At 38.6% G+C, this 18466-nt stretch overlaps 1 protein-coding gene across 11 annotated transcripts in view; it reads right to left on the bottom strand.

The window, feature by feature from the left end:
• The window catches only part of LOC126374662 (dystroglycan 1), an 83896-nt gene that overhangs the window by 16289 nt on the left and 49141 nt on the right, over window positions 1-18466 (bottom strand). For all 11 annotated transcript variants that reach the window (XM_050021353.1, XM_050021358.1, XM_050021354.1 and 8 more), the window contains 7 exons: window positions 11263-11427; window positions 10126-10272; window positions 7766-7933; window positions 5721-5885; window positions 5184-5303; window positions 3365-3520; window positions 2763-2894 (listed from right to left, as the gene is read on the bottom strand). In XM_050021353.1, coding sequence (XP_049877310.1) covers window positions 2763-2894; window positions 3365-3520; window positions 5184-5303; window positions 5721-5885; window positions 7766-7933; window positions 10126-10272; window positions 11263-11388 — 1014 coding nt within the window. In that variant the 5' untranslated portion in view covers window positions 11389-11427. The remainder of the gene's footprint in view (window positions 1-2762; window positions 2895-3364; window positions 3521-5183; window positions 5304-5720; window positions 5886-7765; window positions 7934-10125; window positions 10273-11262; window positions 11428-18466) is intronic.

Here is an 18466-nt window from a genome sequence, read left to right as displayed (position 1 = left end):
AGCTCACACCAATAGAAAGTTTAAAATATAAATAAACTCCATATTTGAGGTATGGATGTGAATGTATGGTAGTTGAATGGCGTCCACGAGTGAATGTTAATGTAATGAATGAATGAATTATAAAATTTGGAATGAGTCCGAATAAAAATACCGATAGTTTTTAGCCAATTGGGAAAAGTAATTGATAGGTAAATAAGGTAACATCACCCGCTGAATTATAATTCAGTATAGTAGTGTAGGATAGAGTTCGTACAACATTCCATGCTATATGTGGTTTCCCTACGGATGCTCTATGCATGACGTGACAAATAGGTGCAGGTATGCATTCCTATTGATGGACACACTAACTGTTCATTGGAAAATTTACCGTTATACCATATTATGTACCTACTATTTTCATTGTGGAATATTTTTTTGAAACTTAAGATCAAATCAAAAAATAAGTTTAAACCTTTTCACATGTACTAAGGTGTATCAATAACTATAACTTTTGACATTTTGTATTATTTGTTAACTTATTAGATGAAAATAATATGTAGTCAAAATTGTGTAGTTTACAATTGGTCCGAAAGCCAGAAATATAAATTGGAACCTTTTTGTTTAGAACACCTTTCAGTACCTTGCCCAGGTTCACAACATACTGCTTAGTAATCAATCATCATCTCCCTAGCATTATCCCGTTTTCACAGGGTCCGCTTACCTAACCTGAAGATTTGACAGGTCCGGTTTTTTACAGAAGCGACTAGTTGTCTGACCTTCCAACCCGCGAAGGGAAAACCAGCCCAATACAGGTTAGGTCACGTACCTCGGAAACGCATTTCAATGAATACACACATTACAACTGCGTATTAATCAATACGATAAGGAAAGACAACAAAAGCCATATGGGTAACTCGTATTACAAATGATTGTAAGAATAATTTAATATGGTGGGTGGACCAAAGAACGACATAGCATCATAGGATAGTCACAGGGCCAAACTTCCCTTTAAGAATTAAGTTTTATTATTCGATTTGACCTTAATATTTATTTTATTTCCTGTTTTGAAAACGAATAACTAATCATTGTTGTTTGTTGTAATTTTCCAATGAACAAGTGATTAAGATAGGTACTAGATAACAGGACATTGATGACAGTTCATACCAGGAAAGATTGGAATGACAGTTATATGGATACTGGCCCCGATTCCTGCAGACACCTTCTAATTTTACTTTAAGTTATACCTGTCATTTTCTTATCCGCCGAAAAGGAAAGGGACGGATGATTGATAGCTCTTAACTTTGGGAAGAATGAGTAAATTAATGAATAACCCGATTCAAAAAGGTATCTCGCTGGTATGCAAACCGTTTGACGTGTGTCTACTTACCTAATTCTGTCGGGTTATTAGCCAAAATTTAATGCATTTTTTTTTTTGAGATTTGTGCTTAAAATTGACGTGTGTTCCATAAATTGTATGCTTGTCAATTACCCGTCCCTTTCCTTTTCGGCGGATAAGAAAATGACAGATAAAATTTAAAACAAAATTATATGGTGTTTACAGGAATTAGCTCCAATGATGACCAACGCTGATGACTTAATTATAATGATGACGATAATTTGTTACTTATTATATTTTATCTTAGCCTTCCATTTGTTTTACAAAAAAGCATGTCAAAAGCCACTGAGAGCAGTTATTAATAACTTAATAACACACAACGAGAGTAATAATCTCTTTATTATTATTGTTCCGATTATATAAAACGCAGATTGTGTCACGAACAACAAATCTTTGTTAAAGTAATAACATCTAAAGCAATGTCGATTCCATGGCTTTTTTACACGCGAAAACACAGTTAGGAAGCATTGGAATAGGCTGCAATTTTGTATACATCAAAGACGGTGGTTTTAAATTGGTTTGAGCGAAATATAGACTTGTGTTTTACAAAAGCAGACAATTTATCGAATATTGGCAAAATCAGGGTCATAAAAATGTTAAAGATAGTCAAACGATATTGGAAATTGCGTTACTCATTCGAACGGTTTTAACATACTTTTGAGCTCAAGTTCAGCCTTTCTTTTAGAGCTAGGAAATTTAGAATTAATTCTTTAGTCTAAGCGCTTCCTCCAACCACACCTGATGGTAAGCGAAGTTTTGATCTAAGATGGCATACATACACATATACCTAGTAGGTAACTGTCTATCTATTCACTCTAGCTTAGAAAAAACGAGTTGTTTTCTCTAAGAATTTATTTTCTATACTGCCGGATAAGTTCTGGATAAACTATCAGGCCGTTATTATATTAGTAACTGATAAAATGGAACGTTACTGTGGCATAACACGTCAAGTTACTGGCCGGTAGCCGATTCCGGGATTCTAATTCGATTTTCAAAACGCGTTCGTACGTTCCAACAAAATGCCATTTATAGTTTCAATTATACATTAGCCTGACTGCGTATACAAAAACATAACCCTCTTTCTAGTGCAGTCGGATAAAAAATGGCGAAGGAAGGATTACAATTCGGCTTTCAAAACGCGTTCGTATATTCGAACAAAATGCCATTTATACATAGTTTCAGTTACAAATTTACTGTATACAGAAAAAAACACAACCCTCTTTCTAGAGCAGTCGGATAAAAATGGCGAATGGATTACAATTCGCGTACGGATGTTCGAACATAATGTAATTATGCCATTTATCCAGTTAGAAATTACCGTATACAAAAAACATAACCCTATACATACTGTCGGGTAAAAATGGTGAAGGGAGGTGTAAGTACTCACTGGATCAGGCTCGGCGATATCGATGCGCCCGTAGTCGTCTTCATCGTCGTCGTCCTCGTAGCCGCTGTAGTCGCCGCCGTCGTCCTCGCCGTCGTACGTGTCGTACGTGCCCGACCCGTCGTCCAGGGGCGACTGGAGAATACACATACGAAAACATGTTACCGACGAAATAAACCACTGTATTGGACATCACGTGGTTTCCAGGATTTGTGCCCTTAACGGCAATAGACTCCCCTATGTTACATGGAACTTAAACAGCTGGCGAGGAGTGGGTATATATAATATACGTACTATACACATGCCTGTTCACTATGGGCGACATCCCACTTGTGTCAGACAGAACACTGCGGGGCGGAAGGCAAGAGGGAAACTACTGCCGTATTTTTCCCTAAAAAAGTAGCATGGAAAATGCTGCACCGACAAGAGCGTGGCTCTTAAATTGATGATGATGACACATTCCTACCCTTTTGTTGCATATGTTATGTTTGTCGCAATGAAAGGATCTCTCTTAGATCTCTCTCTCTCTATCAGTCAGTTTTTGTCAGTGGAAGAAGGTGACGGGTAGAGGAGTTTCATTACCGAGTCGGAGTCGAACTTGTTACCTGTCGCTTGGCCCTCGGCAGCGGCTTGAGAGACACGAGCCGCCAGCCCAGCACGGGCAGGCGTACAGTGTGTGCCAGCGTCCCATCTCGAGACTGCTCCCGCAGACCTGATACCAGCACTTTATGCCGCGTCCACATTTTCTCGCCGCAGCCCACCTGGAAGACAAAGTTCCATTTTTGAAACGGAAAAGTGAGAATCAAGTTAGAAGTATATTAAACATCCGATTTTGTATGAAAACGATTTGTAATTTTTTTGAATACGCATATCTATCTATTATTTAATTTTACTCCACTGATGTACGAGTGAACATTTGTAATTATTTAGACTTTTTCTCGGATGTAAGTCACTTTATGTTGCGTCTCTAATGAGAATGAAGTATCTTTAAACCTAAGAGAAAGTGGTGTGTCCAGTAGGAAATATGCGCGTTATTATGTAGCTCGTGTAAGTATTGAGGTGAACGGTTACAAGTATTAACTTATATCGCCGATATTTATAGTCATCCGTTTGAAAAATCCGTGATCTTTTACGATATAACACGCCAGCAAATCAACTAAATACCTAGCTAGTAAGCAACCGCCTTGACGCGAGGTATGTTGTTGATTCGCTGGGTTATACGCTAACACGATTCACAAAAAAGCAAATCTGATTTTAAACCTGCACAATGTTTCTTCATAAAATCTGTTGTACAATTAAACAATTTTCGTGACTCAAATCGTTTCGTTCTTGGAAAATCGCATATATTATTGAAGTGTATCGTTAACATTTTTCTCTATGAACGACAGGCTAGACATTACTGGCGTGTAACCGGCAATTGTCGCGTCATGCGACCGGACGAATAAATAGGTCTCTGAGAAAGTGTTACACTCGGAGCCTTTACACATGAAGACGGTTTGTTTCAGAACATTGTTAAGTTTTTCTTTATATACAGGTTGAACTGGTAGAGAACCTGTTCAACGGGACGGGACAAAGGAAAATCCCGGACGAGCCCCCAAATTTGAAGGATGGGGCAAATGAAAAAAAGGTATTTTCTAGTTAACTTCACACACTCGTCTCACCGCCATTCCTCTTCTATCCCCTCTCCCACGCATCGCACCTCTCTTTCACTCCATTACGTTCCGTTTCCCACATGAATTTGAAATATGAAGCTCTTTAAATTGACAATTGTTCTAAGCGTAATACACCAGTGGTGGCTCTGAAATTGGTGATCTGGACGCAATTGTTTTTAGCGAAAACTTATCATGCCTCTGTAGCAAAACACTTACTTTCACTCTAAAAATACACATTGATTTATCTTAGTAGGAGTTTAAGGCAACTGTCTCAATTAGAACATAGCGGCAGCCATAGGCGCCATCCGCATATTTATTGTGCGGGAACTCAGGCGCCACTTAATTAATTTCCGCATTTACCGCTGTATAATAATGACGCGAATTAACTAGACATGCTATACTATCGACGCGAATTCGCACAGGGTCTCGTAAATTCGCACGGGTGATACAAGCCTCGAATGACTGAAAGATCTTATTTTTATTTATTTATTCAAAGTAACAATAATCATTTTTCAATAAAAATATGGTATAATATCAACACTAGGATTGTTCCTCATCGTATTAGATTGACGTTACGACCCTCACGAGACAGTAGACAAATCTCATAAGGGCTCGCTTTTCTAATATCTAATGCGTCATCTCGTCTGTACTCCTATGGTCTCGCGACTTATCGCTATGTGTAAATGCCCTTATAAAGATTGAAAGTGTTAACCGTATCATGTGTGACAACATGTAGATTCTATTATATTGTAAATACGTTTAGTATACGAACGTTGAGATAGATGGCGCTGGTGGCGTCGCCGCGTCTGCGCTGCGTGGTGCCGGCGCCGCTCATCAGCACGGTCTGCGTACGCGCAGCATCCGCCTTGTAAGGCTCCATCCAGAACTCATCCTGCAATGACACAAGTTTTTGTACTGTTTAAGTTTAATACGTGACTACGTCACAAAAATCTTTCGCATACTATATTGTAGACAAAAAGATAAATTCTATTTGCCTCGAATGGCATTCACTACTAGGAAAAATGGACATCGCTCAGGGCTCTCATCTCAGCCGGTGCAAAATTTAAGACAACAGGCCTGCGTGAGGTTTAGGCGCGAACCTCGACTCCGGACGTCGCTTCGTCTTAAAGGATATTTTTTGAGAACCAGCCCGTGGTGGGGCAAATAACATTTTAAGCAGGCTGGCAAGATTTTTGTTATGTTCAAATATGGCTGATGGTTCAAAAAACTCCGAAGTTTTTGTTTGTTTCTGCACTATGTGGCCTGTGCGCTAAATAAAGTATTTTTTTTTAAAGGAAGGTTTTCTCACCCCATCTAAAGCCATGAAGTTGGCGAGTTCCATGAGCGCTCGTATCCTCTGTCGGGGCGCGATCTGGTGGAAGTTCCCGTCCACCAGGATGGTCAACACCAGCCTGTTCTCCCCACTTTTGCAGCTCCCGTACTTTGAGTGAGGCTTCTCATCAGCTTTCTTCACCTGCAAGTATGGAATTGCTTTGTTGAATAATAATAACACAATGGCCCCGATTTCTGCGGACACCTCCTAATAATACGTTTAAGTTCATTATCACTAATTTAAGAGCCACACACACTCTTGTCGATGTAGCATTCTCCATGCTACCCTTTCACGGAAAACAGGGCTGTGATTTCCATCTTGCGATTTTCTTGGTTTTATCTTAAGTTATACCCGTCATTTTCATATCCGTCGAAAAGGAAAGGAGCGGATGATTGACAACTGTTGATTTTAAAATGAATGAGTGAATGAATGATAACCCGAGCGAATCAAATAGGCATCTCACCCGTCTGACGTGTGCAGCACCAATATACAATTTAAATAGCTTCTATGATGGTCTGGAAGTAAATTAAATATGGAATGCTTTCAGATGTGATTGTGTCCTCTGTCAACATGATGGACTGTCTATGGGGATTTGCTGGTGTGGGGGAATGCGGTCCGAAAAAGACTAACTTTTGGAACGCATTTAAAACTTATTATTAGTAGTAAGAAAAATGTATTCTTCTACATTTTCAGTTTTGATGACTGGTTCATTATAGTCCAATAAGATTATATTTACGAGTGTAGCATGTGGGCTGTAGTCTATCGCTCAAACGAGGTGTCGCATATAATATACATAATTATATAAATGCCGACATTTAATTCGTCGTGTATATGCAATTTGTCGTTCCCTATCACCATAAAAAATACATGCAATGGTACCATTTTCTATATAATTTCGCACAGAGTAGGTAGGGCTAGACAGACAGGCGTTCGTGTAGGAATGTGGACGGTGCATCACGCACGGCGTCGTCTAGTCGCTGTTGTCGTGGCATTTCCTCTACACTCCAGATATATTAAGCGAACACTTGACAGCGAATGAATTGCTTTGGAATTTATTTTTGTCCAAGCTTTTATAACATTACGACTTTGTTTGGTTTTCTGAAGTGTTTCAATCCTAAAATAGTAATGTGTAGACTTTGCATCCGATGTAGAAGTAAGTAGTAACATTTAATATTCAATTATACATACAATATATACATATACTCAAGCACGCAATCAGTAATGGGTTGGGTAGAGCCACAAGACAACTTGCAGCTTTTTTTTTTTTGACGTGACTTATTGTAGATTTGCCGCAGATGGCATTAACTACTTGGCCGGACAAATGGGGAGCGCTGAAGGCTCTCACCCGGTACAACGTTTAAGACAACAGGCCTGAGGGTGCCCAGTTGGGCGCGAACCTCGGCTCAGGGCGTCGTCTGAGAGGAAAAATATTTGAAAGAATTAATCGACCCTAGTGGGTCGATAGCGATAAGCGCTGAATGAGGGAAATCGTCGACCACGCCGGCGGGGTCGGTATCGGGGTCCTGAAGTGTTTGGTGTCGCGAGCTGATTGGCTGCCTCTATGGCTAGAGTAATCGGGTCGTCGGGATCGTATATTACGTCCTTCGGACGCCGATAACAACTTGCAGCCACTGTCAATACGAAGTAGTAAATTATAGATTCGCAGAAATGAGTTTGTATATGTCTGCTTGTTCTAAGCTCATCACTTTGTAACATTTTTAACTTAAACTAAGACAGAAAGAGACAAGAAAACGTTACACACGAGAGCGAGAGAGAAGGATTGGGAAGCATTCTTTAATCTTAAATTATAAAATATAAAAGCCAGTTCCTCATGTACAGTCGTGAGCAATATCATGTACCCACTTTAGAACCCTGTCGCACTATCATATTTGACATTTAATGAGACTTACGGTTTAATTGATCAAAAAGTTAATGTGACATGGTTTCAAAGTGTATACACTTTGAAGTGTATACACTTTATAGTAGTATTCGTGACCGCACAGTAAACTATATTCTCTCACCTCGATGGTGAAGGAGTCAGTGGCGGTGAGCCCATGTGTGCGCCCGTGGGCGGTGACCGTGAAGGTGTGCGCGCCCAGGTCCTCATGTTGGGGTATGCCGCTGATCAGCCCGTGCCGAGAGTCTACCGCCAGCCAGCTCGGTGTCCGTCTGCCGTCTTCGCTTCGAACCTGACACGAAAATCATATATGTAGTATAAGAAGTAGAAGTAAATATATAAGTTCACGACTATATATATCCCAATTGGGGAACATGCATCGCAATATGAACTAGGCACCGACTACTCACCAAGATTTCTACTTTTATAAATGGAACTAGTTCTAATTCAAATGCCGGATTGAGAGCAAACATAACGTAGAACGCCTTCAACTACTTATCTTTTTGGGTATGTAAAAAGGACAGAGGGTTTCTGTAGTCTCTAACATGATGGATCTTTATATTGGCCACGTGCTGGTCACCATACCGTGTATCATATCTACCTTAGAACTTAGAATAACGTATCAAATCGCGACAACGTTGTAACTGATAGAACATCAGTGTTGCTAAGAGATGGCACTTGTTACTCCTACCATACTATACTCATACCTATCATACTCTTGATATGTTGTACTAGTACAGTCTTCGCAACAGTATGCTGAGTCGGTTACATTTCCCTGTTCAGTATCAGCTACTATTCTTGAATTGTTATTCTTACGAGTAGTTTATACTTACTACTGTAACCTTCAGTTTTAGGAGTAAAATTCTATTCTAATTTATGTATGTAAGAAGTCCGGTCCGCAGAGGCCCGTGTTGCTCTGTGATAAGAAGTATAACAAATATCCATGTCAAATGTTACGTCATCTTCTATCTATATGTATGTATGTAGTATGTGTCGCTCAAGGTATTTCTGGGGATTTGAGTTCTAAGGAACTAAAAAATAATCAAAGTTGCCCACAGTAATCACCAGCGCATTTGACAAAACAAATAAGGTCTAATAGTGAATTCGTTTCGTTTATTCTCACAAACTGGGATCGAAAGCTCCAGAATATCAAGTATTGAACGGTCATGTTCGCGTGTTCAAAACTTTGGCTTTTGGGGCGAAACTACATTATATCAAATTCTTTACGCTTTTGCTTCCTTCCTATTGACATTTTACGTTCAAAGAGAAGATCCGTTAAACGATTTGACCGTAACAAAAATTATAAGCGCAATCTTAAAAGTCCAGCATGTAATGTGATTTCGCCATTACATGAGTTTCAAGCTACTACACTTCATTCTTGAGTCCCCCGGTCCGATTCTGTCACTCATATTAATTGCCAGCCCGCCTCTTTGATGTCGCGTGACGTCAACTAGGTGTATCACTGCCCTAGGCTAAGAAATGCCTAATGGACGGGTAAAAACCCTTTTAGTTTTATACCGAAGTAATATTTCATACCAACTGCCGTTATTAAGCTCGATAGCAACACGTAGAGGTGACTTTTATTAAATTTTGACGCGGATAAATTGATTTACTGTTTGTTTTCGCTTTTAAGAGTCAATTCGGTCTGCATTTGTTTGCAGACTGGCGAAGCGTAGGTTATTGATGCTTTTGGTTTGGACAGAAATGATCATATGTCTTTTTTCGATATATGTAGCTTATTCAGACCTAAAACCATTGAATAATAAAAGAAATCAAAACTTTCCTGAAAACTTTATCTTCTTTATCGAATTCACTTTGAATTAACGGTCTCGGTGGTCCAGCAGTTGAGCATTGGGCTCACGATCCGGAGGCCTTGGGTTCGAGTCCCGGTGGGGACAAATCACTTTGTGATCACCTGATTGTCCAAAAGTAAGATGATCCGTGCTTCGGAAGGCACGTTAAGCCGTTGGTCCCGGTTACTGCTTACTGGTGTAAATACGTAGTCTTTGAGTCATGTCTATTTATTTTATTTATTTTTTTATTTATTGAGTACAACTAAAAACATTCACAAGTAATACAATTACTAAAATTAAGACTTATACCTATATATGACAATTACAGTGTACATAGCATCTATAAATTAGTAATAAAATTAACACAGCAGTCTCTACTTATTTAAATATGTCAGGGGCCTTTGGCGGCTCAATGATAACCCCGACACCAGAGTGAGGTTGGTGTCAACCTCACAACCCACACGACAGAAGAAGACTTGAAATTTGCAAATTCAGTCCTACAGTACAATTTTGTGAAGTGAACTATGTGAATCCCAACGCGAGATAGTAATGCACCTACATTTGTATGTAAAGCCGCTGATATTGAAGAGAAAATTGCTTGAGAATCAAATGTGAGGACTCGTGAAACTTATACTATCACATGCGGGATTGGGAACGCCGAAAAACCGGGTCATTATGTAAATTGTAGTACCTTATAAGTTTGCACTTTTCCGGAGAACGCTTCTTTAGGGATTTCCATTCGGAAGAGGTGTCCCACATAGGCCGACGTGTCAGGCACACCCCATAACCTTCTTAGGCCATTTTTTGCTATTTCTGAATGATTCGCTGTCAGTTCCACCTGCGGAAAATAGAAATGAGTTTTATTTTTATTCATTCACCTGTTGATAAGTGTTTCTTATTTGACACTTTCGACAGACACCTCCGAACTGTTTTGTGAGATTTATTTTTCCTACAAATTTTAGCCATGGTTATATTTTGGGAAAAGTACATGAAAGTACAGTAAAGCTTGTGACAAAAATTAAACAGTACATTAAGGGAGATAATAGATTAGGATAAATGGATGTTACCAAGCTCATAAAGCACACAAATCCCCTTTAAAAAAGGGTGGGATACCCTAACTAAGTAATTACCACGATATAACTTCAGGTTAACTAAGTGCAGCCCAGAATAAAAACGGCATAAACGCCTAGGAAGATTGCTCGCATCTTCCTTATTATCAAAATACTTTTTATTATTATTTATTTGTACACAATAGTAAAGACCACAGTAACATACATAGAAAACAGTACAGGCAAGCTTATATCTTCCAGCTGACCTATGGACTTACACAGTACATAGTTATTAGCCCTAGTTTGAGAACGTCAAATGTTTGTACCTACCTTACTTAACATGCTTTAACCTATTTACTTACTTCTTGATTTTTATAATTGTAAAAGGGTAAATAACTTAGCCACTATTAGGTGGAGACTTGTAATTAGCCTTTAGTTATTGTCTGGTTATTATGTTGAAAATGTATATGGCCGTAAGTCTTCCTCAAAATAAATAAATAAATAATAATAATAATAGTCATGTTTACGAACTGGTAATGCCTGAGGTCGCTAGTGTTAAACAGAACGATTAGTGATTATATTTCAATAAAGATAACATTTTACAATAGCCTCAATGTGCAGTACCTAAGAATTAGATCTGTCAAAGTACTGCAGAAAGTGTTGTGACGTTCATTAGCATAGTGAGATGTCGTTGGAAAAGATGCTGATGATATCAGTCGATGTCAAGTCGATCGATTCTATTATATCTGACACTAGCTAATGAAAAGTGTAGGTCGTACCTGAAATTCCTCGCTGTTGTCGAAAGCGAAGTCGTCATCGTGCCGGCTGAGCGCCAGTGGACACAGCAGCAGCAGCGCACACGCCGCCAGCCGCTCGCGCACCATCGTTCCCCACACCCCGCGCATGCGTCGCGCAAACCGCTCTCATAAACTCCTCCTGCTCATCTACACAAAAAAGAAACATCATGTCAATAAAATTAGAGCCACGCAAACATGTATGTTTTGAGGTTTGCATATAAAGACTGGTTTAGTTACACCTAAAATATGACATAAATAAGTCTAGATTACGTGAAATTCCGCATAGTCCCGGATAATTCTTTATAGTCTGGATGCTCCCGGTGACACAGAAGTGACTTTACTTAATTTATTTTACTTAGAGGAAAGCAACATCATTAAAGGCACAAGTTGCTTTGGTATCGAGTTGCGCTCGTAAACCGTGCACGTGCTAAAAACAGCGGTTGTTGCCAGAAAAGTCTCGATTCCTTAATTTGGCTCGCGCGTGGCTTTTAAATGCCCAAATTAGTGAACTCCGACCGAAATCTCACTTTGAAAATATTGTCTACAATGGGTTTAATAAAGAAGGCGTTCGAAAGAGGCGGCATAGCATCGGCATCGGTAAACGGAAACGACTCGGGTACTGTTACACAGTTAAAGGCGCGTGCTAGCGCATAATGATCAGACGCAAATAGAATGAGCTTTTGAACGCTCCCCGCCTTCCTTAGCATGCTGTCGCGAAACCACTTCAGGGAATTCTCTTACATTCCTTTTAGGATAATGTGGCCACTTGAACCTGCAATGCTATTTGTGGGAATGTTCAATATAATTTACGTCTATGGGATAAGATGGAGGTGACTCCCATGGGTTCAAGAAGAGACCGATTGTCAGATGTCAGGGGCGTAATTCGTGTCGCATTCTCTCTTTCTATCATTTCTTTCTTCGTCTTCTTATTGCGATACCGCTGTCATAATGACATGACCCACACATACTTAGGAACTTCGAAACAAGACAAAACTTTTGTTTTGAGTACAAGTACCCAAGTATAACGTTCCGCGGATCAATAAAAGATACAAACAACGCAATTTGGGTAATAGCCGCCAAGCTAAGAGAGCCATTGAATTGATTTCCACTCGCTGTGGGGTTTGGAGGTATAATTCTCATGAGTCATGGTAAAAATGATTGCCGTTATTATATGAAGAATTTTGATTCGTGACAAATACACCGTAAACTTGAAAAATATTGAAAAAGAAAATGGATGATAGAAGGGCAGACGAAAAAGGATCAAAGGACCGAATCGAGCTAGATGCCTACACATTTTAATGAGGGAGATCCTACATTGATACATATAAAAACGAAGTATGTACAAACAAGTCGTCAAAATGATTTACATTATTCCCCAAATGACGGCGTAACTAACGGCCACTCCAATTATTTTCAAAAAGACGCAGAAACATTTAGGAGTCGGGACGTGCTTCAGATAAACATGGGCGTTACGAAATTAGTGTTTCGTGTACTCAACAACTCGGTACTTTAATAAACTCCCCTGTACGAAGCTTAGTGAAAAGATTAAAACGGTAAAAATATGCTACGTTTAAAGCAACCTGAGTTAGATTTACTTCGCCAAGAGAACGCAAAAGCCCAGCACGTCCTGAGCAGCTATTTCTTCATTTAAGAGCAACGGAAAGAAATTACTTGATTGAATTAGGTATTTTCCGGAAGAGCAACTAAGGAAAAAGGTGAACAATGTAATATTTTACACCCAAGTCAAGATAACTTATTGCTCTGTTCGAGTAATTGCGCTTACTGAATGTGATAGAATCTTTAGAATTAAACGAGATATCAACACAGTTGTTTAAAGACAGTTCATGGAATTATGTACGTAAATCATTGTTATCGACAAAAGGTTAACTTTCCCAGCGGCACGAGTGCCAATATCACATAAAACAAACTTATTAGCGTTTAAATGTATGGTGGAGCACGACTGAGTCATACGAGCTTGAACAAATCAACTTTTATTATAGCAAGCTATAAAATAATTCAAGTTTTACGGCGTGAAACAAACTGAATATATAAAAAAGAAGACCTAACGAATAACTAAACAATGAAACTTTGTACCAGGATAAAACAGGTAGCAAGGATTATTATCAGCCTCCAGGCGCCACGTCTCTTTAGACTAGGGCTAAACGGTCTGAACTTTTCCTCATTTTTTTAAGACACATCCGGAGATAAAATAAAAGTACAGTTATTTTCCCTCAAAACAGTTTATTCTGTGAGCACTCGAGCCGCAAGTTTTGTTGGAGGCAGCCAACCACTCCGGCTTACCCTTGGTTTAACAGGGGGACGGCTAAGAGGGTTAGCACAATGGATCTTTCCCCCGACAAAATCTCGCACACGTATATACCTACTGCTGTATATATGTCGCGTCAATTCACAAAATAGCTCTCACTCGAATCAGACGTGAAATTTGTAAAGTTGGACTTTGCTTTTACTGCTTTTAGTGGCTGTTAGGAATGTTTATGTACAGCTGTACAGCTCTCAGCTAAATTGGCGCCCTGCATTAACGTTGAAAGTTTATTACATTACAGCTGTCTGCGAATTCGGTCACATAATTGAATGAATTTGAATGTCAGACGCACTGCTTTTACTAAAGGAAGGGCGCGTTTATATCCTTCGTAATTAGCTTTGGTAAAAACCAATCACGCTACACACAGTTTCTTAAATTCTTGGTGCAGATATATGTGATAGTATACGTACATAATATATGTAACATAACAACCTCGATAGAGTAAGCACAAATATCCATTCCCGAATCCAGACTATGCATCAATGTTGTAAACAGATATTGACTTATTATTAACGTGATTATGTTGGTACTCGTATATTTTGTTTACATTCAATATTTGCTGAGATAAATAAGGAAAATTACAAAGACGACCACTCAATCTTAGGGGAGAGGTTATAATCGAAAAACATTATTTGGAAACTTGGGTGGGCCCCTCCGGAGGGGAATAATTCTTTTAAAATGAAGTATATAGTAGATAAGTAACTTCGAAACAAACCTATTATGGTTTCAACACACAACAATCAAGTAAAATTACGTCAGCATACCTACATTATGTTCCGAGGTACTTATTATTAACGAGGAATGTGCTTAGGGCAGCCATTACAAGTAAATCAGAAGCTTTTAGGCAAGATTTGTGATTTTAATCAAAAAGTTGTGATGTAACGCACAGTTTATCAAACAAGTTTTACTTGTTAAGATTACTCATCTAACTTTGTATTATTTACTACGTACTACAGATCAGATTAACTGGATGTTTTCGCGTTTCGTTTTCTCCTAATTTTAATACCTAGTTGTTGATGATAGATAGCTTATGATACTTGATTTTCCATTCTGACTTCTGCCACACGTCAAAGAGCTGAATAGGGGATATGTGATTAAATCCAATCATTCTGTTCCGGGTTGCCACTCTTGGCACCTTTCCATTTGATTGACGATAACTATGCCAATTAAAGAGGCGACACATAGTTACTTTATACACATATTTGAAAATATAATATGATATGATCGTTACATGCATGTACATTGTTTTTGTACGGTCTAACGTAGTTTATCTTATAAGTAGGTATTAAAGTGCAGCAAGTTAGTTTTTGTGGTTGTGGTCGATCGTTAGTTTTTGTCCGCCCTATTTAGGAATATGAATAAGGCATATAGGTATGTAAGTTTTAACATTTTCGCGGTGTATGAGGGAATGTCACGATGGCGCCACGGTGCGGGGAGCGGGGCGCGGAGGTAAGGGGTACTACATTCCGCGCAGAGTAATTTAGGTCAGCTGGTAATCAGGCCCGTCATAACCTGAATAATTCACGACCCGACTATCTGATTGAATTTTACTTCCGAAAACTCAGTTTAGGAACACTATCTCATTTAGTCGCCGCTGCAATTAGGTAGCTTAGTGGTAGTCTGATTTAATTTTGTTAGTCTGGCGGTGAGAGATGAGGGCAATCGAGTAATGCAAATCCCTCTGGATTTGGATTAGGCTATTTGTATTTCTTTTGCAGTTACATTTTTGAAAAAAAGTAAAGTTACGATATTTTTCTGCTGAAAATCTGTTCCGTAAAAACCTCATAGAAAATCCTTACAATATATAAAAAGGAATTGTGTAAGGGTTTTTCACAGACTCAGTGTACTAAGGAAGGTAAATTGCGCCGAAAATGCAGAATACATTTTCAATGATATTTACGTAAGTCGCTCATCCATGAATAATTTTCTCAGAAATATTACTTGTCGCTATTTTCCACGTCGCTTCGGTAAAGGATTTAGTTCCTAAGAGACTTTTCGGCGACTGCAACTCGAATCGCTTCCTCGAAATCCGCTACGAGTGACGTAAAATTTTTCGGATTCACTGAACCGGATGAAATGGGATGTGATGAAAAGTTATCTGTTTGAAAAGAGGTTTTAGATAGTTATTTGGAAGTAGATATTTGATTTCTAAGAAGCTTTGAAAGGGATGTTTGGTGACTCTTTTCCAATGGTGCTTTTTTTTAAAGAAACTGTAAAAGTATATTTTTTTGGAAACTTATGCATGACTAAACTTGGGGTGTTTTCATCAAGTTTAAAAACGGGTGGGTTGTGGTAACCCAGTGAACATTGACCTAAGATTGATTGTTATGAAAGCAGAATGCGCCTTTCAGATTTGTCACGAGGTGTTATTACAGTAGCATAGCAACACAACTTCGAGCGCAACTTGAGAAGTTTGAACTCGGGCGCATACGAGCGGCGCAGACGTCGATCTATTTCGACAGCGGAAGTCACGTGCTCGAATGCATGTGTGCATCACAATGTCATAGTTCTCCGTACCGAGGTGCTATAAATATTCACGTATGTTTGTTTGTTGCCGTACCGTAGTCATCGATATGGCCCACCCAGGCAGCTAATATCGGAGGAATCGATTCCATGCATTCGTTAACATGTTAGGCCTCTTGTCGCCATTTGGAAGTTTTCACGAATCGTTTTGCGTCGTTTCGTAAAATGTCTAGACTTTTTCTGATGTAGGTAGGTACGTAAGTAAATTAAAAAGGTTTTCATACCTCGTATCGGGGTTAAGAACTAAACGTCACATAGTGCGACCCTACCAGTAATTTCTCAATTGTTTCCGAAAATTTCGGTTAAATCAGTAAAAAAGAAATCGGAAGCATTCTTTTACGATGCATGTTTTATTTTTAATGAACCATAAAATAATTTAAAACCGATGTACACCGGGCGCATCTGTCAAAATACGATTTCATGCTTAATAAAACTCCTTTATTTGTCTATTTAGTTACGGCACACCACAGATAATATTGTTATCGTAAAAATATGATAATCAATTGTTTTTTTCGGTCATCTCCCTAGCCTAAAGCAATATGAGGGTAAAAAAACAAAAAAGTCCGTTGTTTTCTCATGTGGGGTGAAAAACCATGCAGGTGACGTTGTGGTAAATCATGTTGGTGACAGCAGATAGGTCGTTAAATGATATTTGGAGTTTAGTGTTTGTGACAAAACACCTTTTGATTACAGTCGTCGTAACTAGTCAGGCACGTGCCGTATTTCAATTTCTCACTATTTACGAGTTTTCATGTAGTTTTAAGGGTTATGCGTATAATAAAGTTTAGTGTTTTGGGGCAGTGATTTACTTTGTGTTTTGTATTGCTTATTCTATAGAAATGGAAAGAAAAGAATCGAATTGAAGTTGATTGATTGGGATGGAAGCAAGATAAGTGTGTCAGGATCGAAGCAAATGGTATTCCATAGGTTCTGCTTAGCTCAGTAGGAAATAGGCGTGATTTTATGTATGTATGTATGGAAAGAAATTATAAAAACGTGGAAAGACTCTAACCTTGGTTTTCACAGGACGAACAAATTACATACAAGGTGTAAATATTGGGCGTTGCAATATATTTGCCGGAGCAAATGCAGGGATTAGGCCAGCTGGACATTACCGTAATGTAGAGAAAAATGTAGAAAAGTGCTACTAAGTCAGCCGAAACGTCAATCAATATGTATGTACCTACAACAGTAAAAGAAATGTCAACAGAATGAAAAGTCATAGTTATCACAACATTCTACTAGTACAAAATTTAACATATCATTATCTTATAAACTCTTTTAACGTTTTTTTCAACTACCTTTATGTTGTATTAGCAACAGAAAGAACCATATCACTTACAAACGAGCCCACAAGGGTCTGAACTGAAGACGCGGAGATGTCCATTAAATCCATCTTTATTGCTCTCCCACTATCGTACCGTTATGACGCGGTTTCAAATGGACACATTTGGACAGATGCGCGCGTTTCCGAAACGAGATGGTTGTGGTTACCGTTCGAAAGGATGCCACTGAAGATTAATGTTGAACTGATTTCAAGATGTTCTCGGGTGTTTTGTAAATGCATACTTCCTTTTATTTTTAATAACACTCTCCTCCTAAGAAAGATAGTTATACATTACAAAATACTTATCATTACAAAAACAGTGTTTATACGCGTTATTATAATTTTTTTTTTTATACAGTACTCTTTCGTAAACAGGTTTACAAGGACATACACAAGTGACACTGTTCGTGACTTCTACTCCCTGACTTATTTAACGAGTTGGAACTTATAGTATTAATACCCAATGCAACTATGCCTGATAGCATACAATTTAATACTAAGTGTGGACAAGAGAAAACTTGATTACTTGCAGCTTTGCATCTGAAAAGAGACTAGATCCCGAGTTTAGATATGTACTTTTTTTTTACTAAAACCAGAACATTAAGTTTTGAAAGACCTAAATTAGATTACCAACCCCAAGACAATAGCTTCATAGTGACGGTGACTCGTCTATCGTCTGTGGGACGATTGTTTGCACAGTTTTACACTGTTGTATGGTTTCCTTCAAATAGACACGAGCCTATAGGTATCACGTCCGTGATATACCTAGTTCCTGCAGAGGTTGATTAAATGATTTCACTGTGTTTTACAGAATATACAATTTAAAACATAAATTTTCCTTTGCCTTTTATTTACGGCCTGTATTTTTACTTTGAAGATTACAACGATTTTGTTATAAGGACCTTTGTGACAGTCACTTTGGTGATTTAACTAAGAAGATGGAATTTCTTTACAGAAAGATGCTAACCATCTTCTAAAACTTATACGACATCCACGTGAAGAATATCTGTGTC

This window comes from Pectinophora gossypiella, chromosome 17 (genome assembly GCF_024362695.1).
Source record: "Pectinophora gossypiella chromosome 17, ilPecGoss1.1, whole genome shotgun sequence".
Classification (NCBI taxonomy): domain Eukaryota; kingdom Metazoa; phylum Arthropoda; class Insecta; order Lepidoptera; family Gelechiidae; genus Pectinophora; species Pectinophora gossypiella.
The sequence above is the reverse complement of the archived record's forward strand: the minus strand, read 5'-3'. Positions and strand labels throughout refer to the sequence as shown.